General features: G+C 60.7%; 2 protein-coding genes and 1 non-coding gene across 11 annotated transcripts in view; 1 reads left to right on the top strand and 2 right to left on the bottom strand.

Moving 5' to 3' along the window:
* Positions 1 to 2,005: 2,005 nt before the first annotated feature.
* Positions 2,006 to 2,101, bottom strand: MIR345 (microRNA mir-345). Its single transcript, NR_033013.1, has one exon. It is a non-coding gene; the product is annotated as a microRNA mir-345 (primary transcript).
* A 1,407-nt stretch (positions 2,102 to 3,508) lies between these two features.
* On the top strand, positions 3,509 to 16,864 carry SLC25A29 (solute carrier family 25 member 29). 9 transcript variants are annotated; one of them, XM_070249278.1, is made up of 6 exons: positions 3,569 to 3,835; positions 9,699 to 9,742; positions 12,583 to 12,653; positions 13,385 to 13,535; positions 14,544 to 14,627; positions 14,958 to 16,864. In XM_070249278.1, exons 5-6 carry the CDS (start codon positions 14,565 to 14,567, stop codon positions 15,714 to 15,716), a joined length of 822 nt encoding a protein of 273 aa, XP_070105379.1. In that variant the 5' UTR covers positions 3,569 to 3,835; positions 9,699 to 9,742; positions 12,583 to 12,653; positions 13,385 to 13,535; positions 14,544 to 14,564; the 3' UTR covers positions 15,717 to 16,864. The 9 variants fall into 9 exon arrangements, with proteins under 9 accessions (XP_001487916.1, XP_014591262.1, XP_070105379.1 ...); XM_014735776.3 differs by lacking the exon at positions 13,385 to 13,535 and having other exon boundaries at positions 3,537 to 3,835; XM_070249279.1 differs by lacking the exon at positions 12,583 to 12,653 and having other exon boundaries at positions 3,671 to 3,835.
* YY1 (YY1 transcription factor) overlaps positions 7,874 to 17,276 on the bottom strand; it is a 48,435-nt gene continuing 39,032 nt past the window's right edge. Inside the window, exon 4 of the mRNA XM_070249274.1 lies at positions 7,874 to 8,439. Within this exon, the coding sequence (XP_070105375.1) occupies positions 8,428 to 8,439 (12 nt within the window). The 3' untranslated portion in view covers positions 7,874 to 8,427. The remainder of the gene's footprint in view (positions 8,440 to 17,276) is intronic.

Raw genomic sequence — 17,276 nt, 5'->3', positions numbered from 1 at the left:
TGAGTGGGAGAGCTTCACAGGCAGGGGGAGCAGCCAGTGCAAAGGCCCTGAGGTAGGAATGAGCTTGGAGTATGAGGCTGCCACCAGGTCACCTCGGGCTCAGAGGTTCTGAACTTAGGTTTCATTCCAAGCAAGGGAGGAGCCAGTTGACAGCTCCGCCCTCCCCACCAGTCTTCGCCCAGGAGCTTTGGAACCTGCAATGGGAGCTGCCATCCTAGAACTACACGCCCCTGGCCCCCAGGCCCACGCCCCCCCCCCCCCCCCCCCCCCCCCCCCCCCCCCCCCCGCCACAGCCTCACTCCCCAGAAGGTCTACACAGCTGCTTCCTCAGCCCACCCCACCTGACTCACCCTGAGCTCCAGCCTTGCTCCCCACCCTACCCCAGGTCCAGGCAGCCTCCTGTCACTGAATTCAACACATTCCAGGGCGGGGACAACAGAGGTGACTTTCTTTTGTTTTTTACCTGTGGGGGTTTCTAATTTTTCCACACTAAACTTGTCTTGTGTAAGAAATTACAAAACGTGCACAAAATCAAAACTCCCCCACGCACTTCTCAGCGACCTGGCTTGATCCCTGGTCCCATGTGAACCGCCTCCCCCCGCCCAATCCTGTCCTCCCACTGCTGTGGCCTTGGGCCCCAGCTGCCCTTAAAGGAGGGGAGTCTGAGAAAAGCCCTCAGGGCGGCCTCCCAGGAAGGGGCGGGGCCTGGGGCTCTGCGGCACATGAGGAGTTTGAAAAAGCACATTCTGTGCTGTAATTTTATCCTCAGGAAATGAACTAGAACAGACTCAGACCCGACTGCTGAGGCAGTGCAGGCTCCGAGACATGGGCATCACGTACGCATTTACTGGGCCATGACTTCTCTCTGGTCCTCCCCAGTTGCCCTGGGAGCCCCCGGGGGTCAGGGCGGTGTGTCTGCCTTGTCCCCACACCAGGCACAGATGCTCAGTCACCAGCTGTGCACCACCGGAGGGTGGCATCCCGGGCAGCAGGGAAAGGCACGTCTCTTCAGGGAGAGGTGCTTTTCAGGAGAGATGTGGTTTTTCAGTTTTGAAACCCGGAAGCACGTGACCCCATGTCCCCCAGGGCCTGCCTTCACCCCTTCCTCACTGTCCCCCCCGCCCAATGCTGATTTGAGCAGGCCTTGGCATGAACAGGACAGAGCCTGGACCTACCCTCCGGGTGCTCCCGGTGGGAGGTCGCCCCCTGGCACCCACAGTCCCAGGCCTCCGTGGCAGACCAGCGCCAGAGCCCACCCCTCCACTGCTCCCCACACACTGGACCTTTGTCCCCAAACCGAAACCCCAGCCTGAACACTGGCTCCCCCAAACTGGCCCCCCTTAGACGCTCTCCCTGCAGGACGCACAGCTAGAGGCCTCACGCCTCCCCTCCTCCCGGGCCCACTGCCGCCCCCACGGACCTCCATCAGCTCTCTCATCTGCATCCCTGCAGGGGCTGCCCAAATGCGCGGCCCCCTTCCAAGAAGCTTTCTGAGGCTCCACTACCGAGTGCCGAGTGCCGTGTCTGAGGCTGCTGGTCCCCCTCCCAAGGACCCCCAGGGAGTCAGGGCTCAGCAACCTGCTCCAAGCATGACAGTAACTTAAAGCACCTGCGTTCTCTTAAAAACAAAACAAAGCTGATTGTCCTTGTTTCCTCATCAATTGCCCCATAGTAATTTTCTGACTTACCACCCTGTTGAGGTACTTTCCTCTCAAACCTCCAAAAACAGGGGTGGAAGCTGTAGGCATTTGTCCTTCACCTCCCGAGGCCTCGGCAGCCCAGGGACACCCCATTCCTAGCAGTGAGTAACTCGGAGGTGCGTTGTCCAGTCTAATCGCCATGGCCTGGGTGGGGTGCCTCCAGCCACCTAATTATCCCCACAGTCAACACCTGCCCCTGTTTGGGGTCTGGGCTTCTCCTGGGCCCCCTGCTAATGCTTCTCTGACTCCTGTGCCATTCTCCCACCACCCCACCTGCCTCCTCAAGGCCTGAGCTGCGTCAGTGGCTGGCGATATTCAAACCCAGGCCTCCAGACCCCTAGTTCAGGGCCCACTAGCCATCACGAGCACTGGACTAGGAGTCAGCAGACCTGGGGTTGGGTCTCCGCTTAGTGAACGTTGTATTTCAATTCTAGGAAAAATAAAGGGAAACCACACATGACGGCTGGATTCGCGGGGGGGCCTATCACCGTGTTTCTACTTACATCCGCCTGACCTATATCCCCTGGCACCAAATAGCTATAATCTTTCAAATCTGTCTACGAGATACACACCCAGGTAATCCTCATCATGATTTCAGAAACGTAAAATGAGAAATAAAGAACTGTGTGATCTGGAACCCAGACCCGGCAGAGGGAGGTCACCACCGCAGGACGGTGAAGAAGGAAGTTGGCCCCGGCCGGACGGTGTTACCCGACTGTCACTGCGAAGGAGAAAGCATCTGGCCGAGCCCAGCCCCAACTGGACGGGCCGGACTTCACGAGGCGCTGGGGAAGGAGGGCAGGGCAATTCGCTGACCCGGACCCCCACACCCCAGGGACGGGCCCCTCGCCACTGTCAATCTCAGGGACTCTCCTGGGGGGCGGCTGCTTACCCCTCCTCCTCCCGCCGCCCAGCCACCCACGGTGACCAGAGCAGAGCACACTCCCTCCCCTCCGCCCGGCTCGCCCCGTCCCCAGGCCCCCTCCAGGGCCGCGGCCCCGGCGCCCGCCTCTCGGCCACACAGCGCCCTAGCCGCCGCCGAGGGACGCGCCGCGGTGGGGCCTGTGCCGCCCCGTCCAGGAACCTCCCCTGCGACCCCGCGGTGCCGGCCCTGCCTCGGCCCCACGGCCCCCTTCGTTTTCCAGTCCGCTCCCCGCCTCCCGGAACGCCGGAGCGCTCAGACCCTGAGATCCCGCGTGGCAGGCCGGGCGGCCAGGAGCCCCAGAGGACACCCAGGGTGGGCGCGCAGGCGGGACGCGCCCAGGCCGCCCGAGGAGTATGACAACTAGTTGTGCCCGAGCCTGCAGGCCTTGTGGGTCCCGGCGCTCCCCGCCGCTATCGAGGGAGTATCCCCATTATACAGGCGAGGACGCTGAGGTTCAGCGGCGGGGCGGGGGTTTGGGATCGGAATCCAGCTCCCAGGTCCCAGGTCCCAGGTCCCGGGCCCAGTCCGGAGCGGGCACACCACCCAACCCTGCCTCCCGCCCAGCTGGCCCGCATCGCGCACGCCGGGAGGCTCCCGGGCCGCGCAGGCCGCGATCAGGCCATGGGCTCCCCGGCCCGGCCCCTCCAGCCCGCCGCGGCGCCCACCCGCTGGCTCTCCCGGCAGGCCGGCGCGGGCGGGCGCAAGAAGCACACTCTTTGTCTGCGGCGCCCCTGCGCCTCCCCCGCCCGCCCGTCGGCCCCCCATCCCCCGGGCACGCCCAGCCAATGAGGGGCGGCGGCGGCGCGCAGGCCCCGGGGTGTTGTCCGCGCCTCGCCTGCCCATTGGCTGAGCTCCGGGCCCCGCCCGAGCCCGGCCGGCCGGCCCGAGGGGCGGGGCGTGCGGCCCGAGGTGAGGGACCACCGGCGGCAGGCGCACCGCCGGCAGGGTGAGCGAGCCGCCAGCGAAGGACGCGTGCGGGGCGAGGAGCCGCGCGCTGAGCTGCTGCCGCCGCCGCCGCGCCCGACCCCGGCCCGCCCCGGGCTCCGCGCCAGGAGGCGGCGGCCAGGCCGAGTCCCAGCCCGGCGAGCCCGGGGGGACCTCGACGGCACCCAGACCGGGAAGGGGCCGGAGAGGGAGAAGGACGAGGACGAAGGGCGGCTCGCCGGGGCCCCGGCAATGGCGCTCGACTTCCTGGCTGGATGCGCTGGGGGTAAGGAGGCGGGAGGGTCCGGCCGGGGCGCGACCGGGGGCCAGGGACGCCGGGCGCACGGATCTCGGGGGCCGAAACGAGGCGTCCGGGGAGGGAGGCCAGCTCCCCCGCGAGCGCTCGGCCCAGTGGCCTTCCCTCTGGCTGCGGTTTCCTCGTCTGTAAAATGGGGATCACAAAGCTCTCGTCTCACGGGGCTCTCGTGGGCGTGGATTGACATCAGGCCCGAGGGCGCCTAGCGCACTGGTGGCGAGGGCGAGTGTCAATTTTAAGTCCTTCGGGCACGTTCGGACGGGAAGTCTGGGGCCCTGGGGCAGCACCGTGGCTTGGCGGAGACCGGGACTGCCAGGAGGATGCCTCCCCTGTGCCATCCTCGCCCCAGGCTGGCGGACGCAGAGGCCCCGGCACATCTTTCCCACCCCTTGCCCCCTCCCCAGCCCGCCCTCACCCGGAGCAAGGTCCCCTCTCCTGCAGCCAGGTCCCCTCTCCTGCAGCCGTCTAGGCAGGGTTGGGGCTACCGGACGACCCCCTAGCGGGCTCGCCTGGAGGGCACTAAAAGGCACTGGCGGGACCCCAGGTTGGACCCCAGGCGCCGAGTCACGCTTTGGCAAGCCGCCCCCTCCCTACGCGATTCAGTGAGCTGCGGGGGGCCCCCGACTCCACCTGGGTGGTGGAGTGCGCCTGACACGCCGCGTGGGCCAGCCCTTGGGCTCACGCGTGGGCATCACCCGCGTGGGGCACCTTCATCTAGGCCAGGCCACGACGCTGGGGGCCTCCCCAACCCCGTGTCCCCGGGAAGGCAGGAGTCAGTGTGCAGTCCTGCCTCTACTGTAGCCGACCCGTGACCGTGACCGTGGGCGTGGACGTCGGGCAGGGCACTTCCTTGTCTGTCCTTTCGTTTCTCTGCTTTTACGTGGACAGTTAATTTATTCAACAGGTATTAACTGGGAGCCAGGTTTGGCTGTCAGGGCTTCTGAGATGAGCTCACTGACGTGGCAGGTCCTGCCTCACGCAGAGGGCTGGCTGGGTGTCCCCAGGCCTGGTCCAGCTCCCATGTGGGGCGCGCCTCTCCTCCAGCACCTGCCCTTGCTTTTGCTCTTCATCTGCTTGGATCTGGCTCCAGTAAAGCCATCAGCTACCTGCCAGCGGGGGGCGCCCTGGAGGAAGAGGAGAGAGCAGCAGTGGCACACCCTGCGTGAGCTTCCTGCTCTGGACAAGAGGAGGGTGGTGGAGAAGGGAGTGTGCCAGGGAAGTCATGTGTGTGACGGGACTTAAGAACTCCCCAGACAGTTACCCAATCAGGCCCCAGGAAACTGCGGGCTGGAGCTTCCCGGAGGGGGAGAAACCTCAGAGCTTTGGGTAAATCAGTAGAGCGTTTCTCCCGAGCCCAGGGTGGCAGAGGAGACAGGAGTGGTCGCCCTCTGTGGATCCAGCTTTCAACACCTCCCCGCCCCCACCCGGCTCTCTGCTCTTCCCATCCCCTGGAGCCTGCCACCATGCCTGCTGGCTCCTCTTGGGCCCCAGACCCTCCTCTGCCCACCTCCAGAGGTTGCTGGGTCCCTGGGCCAGTGTCCCTTTCCAGCTTCTTGGTGAGTGTGGCTTCTTTTCCCAGGGAGCCAGGTTGCCTTCTGTATTCGCCCAGGCGTCCTGGGAGCCGTGGGGTTTGGGGTAGAATACTCATCCTAAGGCCAGGCCTACGTAGAGAGCCCCCAGCCACAGGTGTTCAGTCACTCTGGGCTCTTGCTCACACAGGGCCCTGTCTGGAATGCCTTCTGCCCATCCGCACCACGCCCACCTGGGGAGATCCTGTCCAGGCCCCAGGGTTGGGGCGAGGCCAGGGTCCAGCACCCTGCCGAGCTGGAGGTGCAATCACCCTCCATCGTCCATACGTCCGCCCCTCGCTGCCCCACCTGGCTGCAAGTCTGGGGTCGTGCCCACCTACTTCTCCATTGTGTTAGCAGAGATGGGAGGGGACAGAGGGTCATCAGCCCCCAACGCGGGGACCCTCTCTTGGTCTTATTTGACCCGGGAGAAACCTAGGCCCTGAGAAGTGGACAGACTAGTACGAGTGGCGTCGTATTGTGCACTCCTCCAACTGGGCGGGGGCGGGGCGGGGCGGGGGCTGGCCTCTCCCCTTCCCCCAGCCTCTGGGGCCTATGGGCCGGCCCATGGCACAGCGACCAGATTGTGTCCCAGGCCTGCCTTCCGGGCCCCTGGCACGGCCTAGCCAGTGCAGAGAGGCCGTCCAAGAACCATGCGAAGGCGGCACCCCAACCTTGGGGCCTGACCCCCAGAGGCCCCGGGCTGGTTCCTTCGGGTTTGGGCTCCTCAAGGCCTGGAGGCTCAGGGCAGAGGATGGCTGTGCTTCTTTTGGGGCCTGCGGTCGCTCTTGATTCACATTCCCAGGAGGGAGGAGGGTACCTCACCTCTGATTGGATGAATATGGGTCGCGTGTTCAACCTCGCCCTCGGGGAGGCGGGGCGGAGCCTTGATTGACAGCAGCCCCCGAGGCCTTGTGTGGTGGAAGGGTCGCTGCGCTCCCCAGCAGGGGTCAGTCCCAAGTCCTGAGCCCGCGTAGACCCTGGGCTCTGGATGCGGTCTCCCTGCCGCAGGCATGGAGAGGAGGAGGTGCAGAGAGAAGCTCACCGGTGGGCCGGGGACCCCGTGTCGGGAGGATGGGTCAGTATCCTGCTGTCCCCTCCTACCACCCCTGCTGCCAGATGCCTCCAGGACAGTGGTCCGCCCTCCTGCCGTGGAGGGTCACAGGATGTGGGTGCCCCTGAGAGCCCAGCGTATGTAAGGTGTTGGGTGCTGGCTCTGGAATTGGGACACAGGGGCCCCTTCTGCGTAACTGGAGGTCTCAGTGTCGTCTCAGGGAGATGGCAGTGCTTCCTGGCTCTCAAGGTGACTGTGAGGTTAAAGGATAATAAGGTTTTGGGCGCCTGGAGGTCCTGACGGAGGCAAGAACCACAGCCCACTCTGTTTCTGTGGATGGGAATGTTCTGGGTGAGGGGGGACCTGGCCCCTTGCCTGAGGGCACTGAACCAAGTGGAGGGAGAAAGTGAGAATGCAAATGCCTGCCCTTGGAGTCCTTGTGTAGGGCCTCCCAACAGAGGCTGGAGGGCGAGGCTCTGCCCCTCCCGTCCCAGAGGCTGACGGAGGCTGTGGCTGGCACTCGGGCAAGCCTGGGCCAGCGGCAGGACCGTCCACCCACAGGAAGGGAACCTCCAGCGCTTCCAGCATATGCTTCTTGGGGACCCCACAGCAGGGCCTGGCTGCCGGGGGCATGGAGGGCTGGGGGGTCCCACAGTTGGAGAGAGAAGGAAGGGAAAGCAGCACACCCCAGGCAAAGGTTAGGTTTCCAAAACCTAAGAAAAACCAGTTACAGCCCAAGAACAGATGTTCTAGAACTAGGATTTTCAAATTGAGAAAATTCAAAATGTGAAATTAAAAAGAAGGTGGGTCTCAAAGGACAGAAACAAAGCATGTCTCAGAAGACCAGAAACACAGACAGGGGCTCTCGAGGGAAAAGACGGGCCTGGGGGGATCTTTTCATCCCCCTGTGAGTGTGAGGGGTTCCCGAAGGAGAAAAAGCCCTGCAGACGATGAATGTGAAGAATACACAATAGTGGAAATTTCCTCAGATCAGAAACAGGGCCTGGCTGCCGGGGGCATGGAGGGCTGGGGGGTCCCACAGTTGGAGAGAGAAGGAAGGGAAAGCAGCACACCCCAGGCAAAGGTTAGGTTTCCAAAACCTAAGAAAAACCAGTTACAGCCCAAGAACAGATGTTCTAGAACTAGGATTTTCAAATTGAGAAAATTCAAAATGTGAAATTAAAAAGAAGGTGGGTCTCAAAGGACAGAAACAAAGCATGTCTCAGAAGACCAGAAACACAGACAGGGGCTCTCGAGGGAAAAGACGGGCCTGGGGGGATCTTTTCATCCCCCTGTGAGTGTGAGGGGTTCCCGAAGGAGAAAAAGCCCTGCAGACGATGAATGTGAAGAATACACAATAGTGGAAATTTCCTCAGATCAGATCTGCAGAATGAAAGAGCTGGAAGAATTCCAGGCAGTATTATTTTAAAGAAAAAAGACACACCCTTGGCATCACCTGGTGACATTCCTGAAAGTTACAGATAAAATTTCAGAGGCTTCTCGACAGAACAAATAAATTATAGACAAAGGAGAAGAAACCTACTGTCAGCGGATTTCTCATCCGCAAGTGGCCCTGGAAGCCAGAAGATTCTGGGACACCGCCACCCTAATGACCTGGGCCCGGAACCCTTGCCAGAGCACAGAGCTGTTCCCCGACGGCATAAAAGAAATGGACTTTGCAGATGAGCTGGAATTCAGAGGGCATCCCCGCTATGTTGCACCCAGGAAGGCTCCGTGGAATGGCAGTGGATCGGAATAGAGCCCCCAAGACGGGGGGAGAAATAGTGATTTGCCTGAACCAGCAAAAATGTGGGAAGAAAAAAGTGAAACAAATCATTCACATAAAATAGGATGGAATCATGTCAGATCTCTCTGTTGTTTCGGCAAAATCGGAGACTGCTTCACAGTGGGGTAGAAACCGAAACCCAGCTGTAGGTTGTTCACAGGAACATCTAAAACGAAAGAGAAAGAAAAGGTTGAAAATTAAGAGTTAGGCAAAACTATACCAGGCACACATAACCACAAAGAAAGTGGACGGGCAAAGTTAATATCAGACCAAGTGGATTTTAAGGTCCAAAGCATTAAGCAAGATGCAGAGGGCATTAAATAAAGATAAAAAATACCATTTGTGAAGAAGCGTAGTAACTCCCACTAACCTTTGGGCATCCACCGCTGTAGTAACCAGTTCTACCGGGGAGGCAGGAGAGATGAGTGGTTAAGGAGGAGGGCGCCAGGGCCAGAAGGTCTGGGTTCGAATCCCGGCTCCACCATTACTAGCTGTGTCGTGTGGACCTATTACTTCTCTGTGCCTCGGTTTCCTCATCTGTAAAATGGGCTAACAGTCCTTTCTTTACAGGTGTATAAGAGGGAGAATTAGGACACATACAAAACTAAGAATAATAACCAGGTAGAAACATTACTGTTTGGTATTCAAGAAACATTAGGTGTTTTAATTATACATAAACACTCGTAGTGATAAAAGGAGAACTTCAAGATGGCCACAGCCTGCTTCTCCTTCCATGAAGCAGGCTAACAGGCTGCCTGATCCACAGGGATGTTTACAAGCCGCACAGCACACAGCACCCTGAGAAGCGTCTGTGAGCCTTTTTGGAGGGGTGAGCCTTTGTCTTTGGGGGGGCTCGATTCTGACAGGGCTGACCCATAACCACGCATGAGCACAGAGTCACGAGCTGCCTCTCCGAGCCCGAGTTGGCTCTCATGCAGGGAAGGGAGCCGGCAGCCAGCCCCTGCGAGGCGCCAGCTCCTGGGTCGGTGCGTCCCTGGGCTGCCCTGGGGAGGTCAATGCTCACAGCCTGCAGGTGAGGAGAGTGAGGCACAGACACCGAGTCCTTTCTGAGCTCAGCCGGCTGGTAAGTGCCAGAGAGAAAATGAAACTGGGTGAGGGCCAAGCCCCACTGCCAAAACCCCTGGAGCCCCATGCCCACGCCGGGGGGCGTCTGGAACGCTGGGACCCTCTTAGAAAGAGCACGTGCAGCTCAACGGTGGGTCAAGGAAGAGAGACAGATCCCGGCTTGACTCTGGGGATGTCCCTCTCCCGTCCCCCACGCCCGCACCCCCCAGCCATGACTCAAGAGCTCGCGGATGCACTGGGCACACGGCAGGTACATGTCTCCCGCATGGTCCTCCCTGCCGCACTGCCCCACACGGTGGTTTCCGAGGCATTCGGGTCACAAGTCCTTTCTTCCCCCAGGTGTGGCCGGCGTGCTGGTGGGACACCCGTTTGACACTGTCAAGGTGAGTTTCTTGTTGCGGCTCTATCCTGAGGCCCATGGAGGTCAGGCATTGGAGAGAGCCCGGCGGGGCGGCAGCTCAAGGCCTCTTTCCGGTGACCACCTTGGCCACACCTGCAAGGGCTTCCTACAGGTTCTAGAATACAGGTGGGACCAGGGGTTTCTGAGCCGAGTGGGCCTTCCTCGCGGGTTTGCCCCTGCATTTGCCAGCTGGGGCTGAGCTTGGAGTCCACCCTGGGGCCTGGCCGGCTGATGGAGGGGCCGAAGGGCAGGTCTCCTGTCACCCGGAGCAGGGGACACCCACGCTGTTCTTATGCAGAACTCAAGACAGAAAAGCTCAGAGGGAAAATACAGAAAAGTCACAACTTGTCTGTACTTTTCACGGAGCGGTGTCTGTCCCTGTGGAGGAGCTGAGGAGTCATTGCCCCAGGGCTGCTGAGCACCAGCCAGGTGTCTGGCTCCCGCGGGTGGCCGGGGCGGGCACTCTGTTCCTCCTCCATAAGCCCGGCACCTCGACACTGTCTAGCTCCCCGTCCTCAGCCCCTCAGAACAGGAACCGGGGAAATCCATGCTTCCAGTTGGAAATTCCCAGCCAGGACTTTCCCCAGTTGTTGCGGTTTTCTGTCCGTAACCAGCCAAGTGGGGACCCTGCCTGCCGGCTTCACCTGGGAGCCAGGGCGAGCTGGGAGCAGCTGGGCACTAGGCCAGACCTTGTGTCCCGCTGTAAACGCTAAAGTCGGCACCTCTTCCTGTTGGGGCGAGGGCACAGCTGGGTTTGAGGTGACTTCCTTCCCGTCTCCTCTTTCTTTAGGAACTCAGGTGCCCTCTGACCAAGAAAAGCATTTCCTCCAGCACAGGCTTCAGGGCCGACCTTAAAAAGTTCTGTCCTTGGGCCTGGTGCAGGTTCAGGCCCCCCTGCCGGCTGGACCTGCTGAGTGACAGTGGGCCAGTCACCTTACTTCTGGGCCCAGACATTCTCAGCTGCAAAATGAATGGATGGGCAAGACGACCGAGGCCCTGGAGGTGCCTGGCGCCCCACAGGAGAGTGTGTTGGTGAAATGCTGGTGCTGTAGAGCACGGCTCTCCTCCCGGGTCACTGTAGGCCAGTTTGTGGAGGAGGTGGAAGGGCCACACGGCAGCCCCCAAGTTCCCTGCACAGGCCGTGAGGGAGCCAGTCCACACAACTGCCCGGCCTTGCCCAGCTGGCCACCCATGAGGCCTGCCCACAGTCTGGAGCGGCCCAGGACAGCCTGGCAGTGTCCACGTTACACTGTGTCTCTATCTTGTGGTCATGTGTTGTTAATGCCTCTTGAAGCTGCCCAGCCAAGAAATGCCTGGATTCACCTCCTCAGCCCAGCTTTCCCGAGGCCTCTCTGGGCTGTGACTCGGCCCAGGCCTGGCCAGGCCTTCTGCAGCTCCCACTGGCCCCCTCGGTCAGTCCCCACCGGGCTGGGGAGCACTTTGCCTGGTGCCTCCACCTCCCTCTGAGCTCCCGAGCCCTGACCAGCAGCCCCTCAGTAATTCGGCTGCAGGAGTCTCTCCACCCCACGGGGTTCCTGCCCCCTGGCCCCCTTCCCTGGAGGATGGTCTTTGAGGAAATCCATTTGTGACCATTTTTTTTTTTTGCCACTGTGGCCCACTGGCATCACATCTGGGCAAACCCATCTTAAAAAGCCAAGTTTTTATTATGAAGGGGGGGAAACCCGCCCCCTCTAGTCATCGCTGTCACTCAACTCTGTGACCCCTCTTGTCCCGCCCGTGGCCTCACACGACTGTGCTGTGCTGAGTGTGGAGCACACACATTTGGTTTAATTTAATGCTGTATTGCCAATGGCCTTATTTTTTTACTGGCTGTTTTCCATTATAAAAGTTAAACATTCTCATTAAAAGAAAATTGGGAAATAGAGAAACGCAAATTCTTTCCTTCCACCAGACACATGCGTTTTCACATTTTTTGCATTCCCTTCAGAATCCCCCTGCACCACTGTGCCCCCGTCGGCATGCAGTATTTTTTAAATGTGTTTTAATCATCAGATACATACACATTTTTTTTGTTGGCTTTCTACTACAAAAGTAATGTAGGTTGTAAAAAAAATTGTAACCATAATAGAGACATACTAACAAGAAAAAAAACACTCCTTCATATAGGCTTTCCCCCACCCTTGCTAATGATTCTAGTGAAAAACAGAAATGCACACAGACCCAAAGTATTCCTTGCTTTTGGCAAAAGTGAGGTCTACTTCCTAGCTCTGCGGTTGTTGTTGTTTTAATTGAAATTTAACTCATGTGGAAGATGCCCACGTGCTAAGTATAAAATCTGTGCATGGTCCTGAAGCACACGCCTGGGAAGAGGCGGGAACAAGGCCAGCCCCCGAGGCCCCGGCTCCCTACGAAACTCCCCCTCCCCTCCTCCAGCCGCCCACCGTCCTAACTTCTGACAACGTGGTCCATTTTGCCTTTGCTCGAACCTCATCTAATGGGACCTGTGCTCCGGAACATGTGAGGGGACACCGTGTTCCGTGTCAGTCCACACTGCCTCATGGCCGGGACATTTGCAGGTCGTTCCTCCAGGCCCTGGGGACCAAAATTTGAGTCCAAAATTTGGTTTTCCTCTGTTGTGCTCAAAACTGAAGCCCCAGTCCTCAGACACCGCCTTCACACGTGTTTCTGTACGAAGGTAGTCTTCAGTCCTGCTTCAAGGGACACGACAGTGATCAGGGACACTGAGTCCGCTGTCCGGGGCGGGGAGGGGTGGGGAGGCCGGGGGCTGGCGGCGGGGCTCCGCACCTTGGACGCGATGTTGAAATGTTGTGTTGTTTTAACGGCCTTTACTTTCTGAGCCAGGGGCGGTCTCCATCCATAGCAAAGTGTAACTTTGTTGTAGATGAGCGTAAGCCTCACCCCGGAGAGCGCTAGTAAGTACAGACCAGGTGAACCCGCCGCTTCTCTTCTCTGTCCCGGCCTGGACCCCACCCCCAGAGTTCCCTTGGAGACCAGCAGGGGACAGGGAGGGTGTGAGGTGATCCTGGGCCCGGCTCAGGTCCTGGGTGGGGGTCCTGGGTGGAGCTGGTCGAGAAAAATCAGCCTCCTCTGGAGCAGCGGGTCTTCATGTTGGGGTCTCCCAGCCCTGTGGGCAGCTGGGAGCCTCGTGGGCTTGTGTGTGAATGACCGCTTTCCAGGGGTGGGTCCATCACTCCTCAGACAAGAGCCTGTCACCCCAAAATGGCAAGAACCTCCACGCTAGACATTACAAGACTTGGGCCACCGGGCCGCATTTCACCCCCAAACCTGGTCCCCCAGACTGCCAGAGACCAGGGGCTCATCCCAGACCCAGGCGTAGGGAACAAAGGGGAGCGGAGCTCTGGGGTCCCTTGTGGGCATGAAACAGTATCCACCCTGCCGCCTGGGGGACCGAAAATCCCACCCGAGCAGGGGACACATCCTTTCTGCTAATAGCCCTCTTAGTGCCAGTGTCGGGGGCCGCCCGAGGAAGAAAAACGTCCCACCAGAGACCTCGGAACATTGGAGGGAAAATGAAAAACCTTGAATCACAAAAAGAACCTGAGCCAGAGCTCATGGTGGTGATGTTATTCAAGTGCATCGAGTGGGTTTGCTTGTCTCTGAAAATTCACCCCTCCCCTGCCAGGTCCTGGCAGAGCTGGGCAGCCGGGGCGGAAGGGGTGCTGGGGTGAGCCGCCACAGGATGCACCCGTCTGTCAGCTGCTTGTCAGCAGCGGCTACCAGCTGTTAAGGTCCTCGTGTGCAGAGATGGGACTTTTCTTTACAAGACGATTTCTGTAAGTGCATTTGCCAATAGAAAACCCACCTGTTCTCACCAGCCGGCACCCCCACCCCTGGCCCCAGCCACCACAGCTGCCCATGTCCCCGGAGAGGACAGCTTTGGCTGAGTGGGTTGCAAAACATCTCTGAGCCTCGGTCTTCCCATCTTTGAAATGGGAGTGGCCGAACCCCCCTCAGCCAATGATTACTATGTGCAAAGCCCCTCGGGTGCTGCCCGGCACAGAGGGACACCTGTGCCACGGCCCTGCCTGCAGTGATGATTTCTGAGTCAGAGCTGGGGACCAGCTCCTAAGAATGTGACTTAACCTAACTCACCCCCCACCCCATGATCCGGATTTTGAGTTCAGGATGTGCCTCTCGTTCCACGCTGTGGGGCCTGCGTATCAAGCACAGATAAGCTCTCGGTCAACAAAGAACGCTTTCACAGTAAGAGGTTCTGGACCGCTGGGCTCCAAGGGTGTCTGGGCCTGACCCCCAGGTCCCGCAGTTGCTGATGTGGTCCCCAAGAAGGCTGTCAGCTGCTCTCCTGTCACCGCTTTACTAATTCATGACCACTGTCCTCACAAGGGGCAGAAACCACGCAGGCGTCCCTTGGAGCCCGAGGGTGCCTCGCTGCCAGCCCCTGATGCACGGAGTTGCATGATGGGACACTAGAGCGGGGGCCCTTTGGCATCAGCCATGGTTTGCCACCGGGAAGGTGGGGAGCTGCCTCATGCCCCACTGTCTGTGAGATGGTGGGACAAGAGGCGTGGCCTCTACTTGTCTAAGATCTTGGAGGGCCCTGCCTCCTCTGCACCGATGCCCTCCTTGAAAAGGCGCAGACACCCAGCCCCACCCCACCCTGGAATTCCAAAGCCACAGAAAGCTACTTGGCTCCCTGCCTCATGGGTCGGGCCTCGGGCCTCCTGGAGAGGGCCTCCCCTGGCTATCCTGAGCGCTGGGCCACGGGAGCTGGGTGCTCTGGCCCCGGCTTGCCCACCTTTCACTGGGCCCTCTCCTTCCAGGTGCGGCTTCAGGTCCAGAGCATGGAGAAGCCCCAGTACCAAGGGACTTTGCACTGCTTCCAATCCATCATCAGACAGGAGAGCGTGAGTGGCCTAGGCCTGGGGCAGGTGGAGGTGGGGCGGGCAGCCAGCCTCTAGGATGCTGGGGGGTCCCAGAGCACTGAGCTGCGAGAGAAGGTGCCAGGGGGACTACTGGGTGGATCAGGACTTGGGAGATGGGACGGTGAATGCCCAGGCCTCGAGATTGAGGACTTTAGTGCTACTAGAATTCTGCTTGATCCTTGTGAGCCCCTGGGCTGCGCAGGGACTGGGGCTGCCGCAGCCACGCACGGAGGGCAAGGGGAGGCGGGCTGGGCGGGCTGGGCTGCCCGGGGCCCCAGGCAGGAGGCACCTGACGCCTCTCTGCTCCGCCAGGTGCTGGGCCTGTACAAGGGCCTGGGCTCGCCCCTCATGGGGCTCACCTTCATCAATGCGCTGGTGTTCGGCGTGCAGGGGAACACCCTCCGGGCCCTGGGCCGCGACTCGCCGCTCAACCAGTTCCTGGCGGGCGCGGCGGCGGGCGCCATCCAGTGCGTCATCTGCTGCCCGATGGAGCTGGCCAAGACGCGGCTGCAGCTGCAGGACGCGGGCCCGGCGCGCACCTACCGGGGCTCGCTGGACTGCCTGGCACAGATCTACCGGCAGGAGGGGCTGCGCGGCGTCAACCGGGGCATGGCGTCCACGCTGCTGCGCGAGACGCCCAGCTTCGGGGTCTACTTCCTGGCCTACGACGTGCTGACGCGGGCGCTGGGCTGCGAGCCGGAGGACCGCCTGCTGGTGCCCAAGCTGCTGCTGGCGGGCGGCACGTCGGGCATCCTGTCCTGGCTCTCCACCTACCCCGTGGACGTGGTCAAGTCGCGGCTGCAGGCCGACGGGCTGCGGGGCGCCCCGCGCTACCGGGGCATCCTCGACTGCGTGCGCCAGAGCTACCGGGCTGAGGGCTGGCGCGTCTTCACGCGCGGCCTGGCCTCCACGCTGCTCCGCGCCTTCCCTGTCAACGCCGCCACTTTCGCCACCGTCACCGTGGTGCTGACCTACGCGCGGGGCGAGGAGGCCCGGCCCGAGGGCGACGCTCTGCCTGCTGCCCCTGCTGCCCCCGCGGGGCCGGCCCTGGCTCAGCCCTCCAGCCTGTGACGCCCGCCCCCCCGGCCCGAGGAGCCCGACCTCCCCAGGGGCCGCTTTCCAGAAATCCAACACAGACAGAAATTGGCCCCCAGCCCATCGCCCTGCCCAGACCCCAGACGCCGTGGGCTGTGGACTCTGTCAGACCTGGGTTGAATTCCGCTCATCCCCTGGGTGACCTTGGCCACCAACTTGACCTCCTCAGTTTTCTCAGCTGTGAAATGGGGATCCTCATACTCACACTGTAGTCTCGAAGCTCAGAGATGGTGCCGTGCAGCGCCCAGCACTGAACCTGCCACTATTACTTGGCATCTTCCAGAAACCCAGCCCTTCCCTGGGATCTCGGCCACCACCACCACTGGGTCTCTGATGACCCACCAGAGGGCTACCCAGTGACTCACCACCTGCAAACCCTCCACCTGGCAGAACTCCAGGGACATTTGGCCACCTGTCCAGGCTGTGTTAGGGACAGAGTGGCGGCTTGGGTTGCCCCCTGGTGTCATAGAACTGAGTCCTCTGCCGAAGCACCCCAGCTTCTCCATATGGCACTGCTGGGAACGCCCCTACTACTGCCACTCCCCTGGAGGGTGACCTGGGGACCCACTAAGAAGCCAGGGGACCAGGGGCTGGGGTGGGGGTACAGCACAGGCCAGTGGGAGGAGAGCTCAACCGTCAAACAGGCCGTGGCGAGGGGAAGCCTTTGCACACTCTGGGCCTCAGGCTGCCCGTCTGTAAAATGGGGATGTGGGTCAGCTGGTATCTGGGGCTCTGGCCCACTCCTGGCCATCTCCCCAGAGCCTGGTGTTCTGTGAGGCCTGTCAGTGGGCACACGTGTGGCCGGTTTGGGCCCCTCCAGGCCGAGGGGGCTCTGCCTGCGCTCCAGGGGCTGTCATTAGAAGCTGGTGCTTTGGGGTGAGCTGGGGCAGCCCAGGCACATCCGGTACGGTGTGGCCATGTGGCTGTATGGGGAGGCGAATGGTTTTGCACAGGTTGAAGGTGACCGTGGCCTCCTTTGCCCTGAGTGGGGCTCAGCCTCCTGGGCTATGTAACAAGCTCTCCGGGAGGCAGGCGGTACTCGAGGAAGACAAGACTCACGCCTGTGTACATGGTGTCATTGTACAGAAACCACCAAGGGAATAAAGAATTCTTTGTTTTTTTAACAGGATGGGGTTTCATTTGTAGGTCATAGAGGAAAGGGCTTCGTTCTCCCCCCTCCGGAGTCAGAGGGGCCAGCTTGGTGGTCTGTGTGCCCTCGCGCCCTGGTGGCAGTCCTAGCTGCGTGACCTGCAAGCCCCAGGGTGCATCTAGACCCTCAGTTTCCTCATCTGCAAGATGGGGGTAACAGAGCTGGGGATTAAGTGAGTAAAGCTCACAAACGTGCTGGACCGAGTCTCAGCCGTTCAGCAAGTGCTCCTCGGATGTCTGTGGTTGTCCCGGGCTATGCGAGCTCTCTGGGAGTCCCGAAGTGTGGTGGCGGCAAGCAGAGGGACACTAGCAGTGGCCAGAAACGACCTCCCGGAGAGGGGGAGTTCTAAGTGGAGCTCCGAAGGGTGAATGGATCTGTCCACCTGA

This window comes from Equus caballus, chromosome 24, assembly GCF_041296265.1.
Source record: "Equus caballus isolate H_3958 breed thoroughbred chromosome 24, TB-T2T, whole genome shotgun sequence".
Classification (NCBI taxonomy): Eukaryota; Metazoa; Chordata; class Mammalia; order Perissodactyla; family Equidae; genus Equus; species Equus caballus.
Note: the sequence above shows the minus strand (reverse complement) of the source record. Positions and strands in the feature narration are given on the sequence as shown.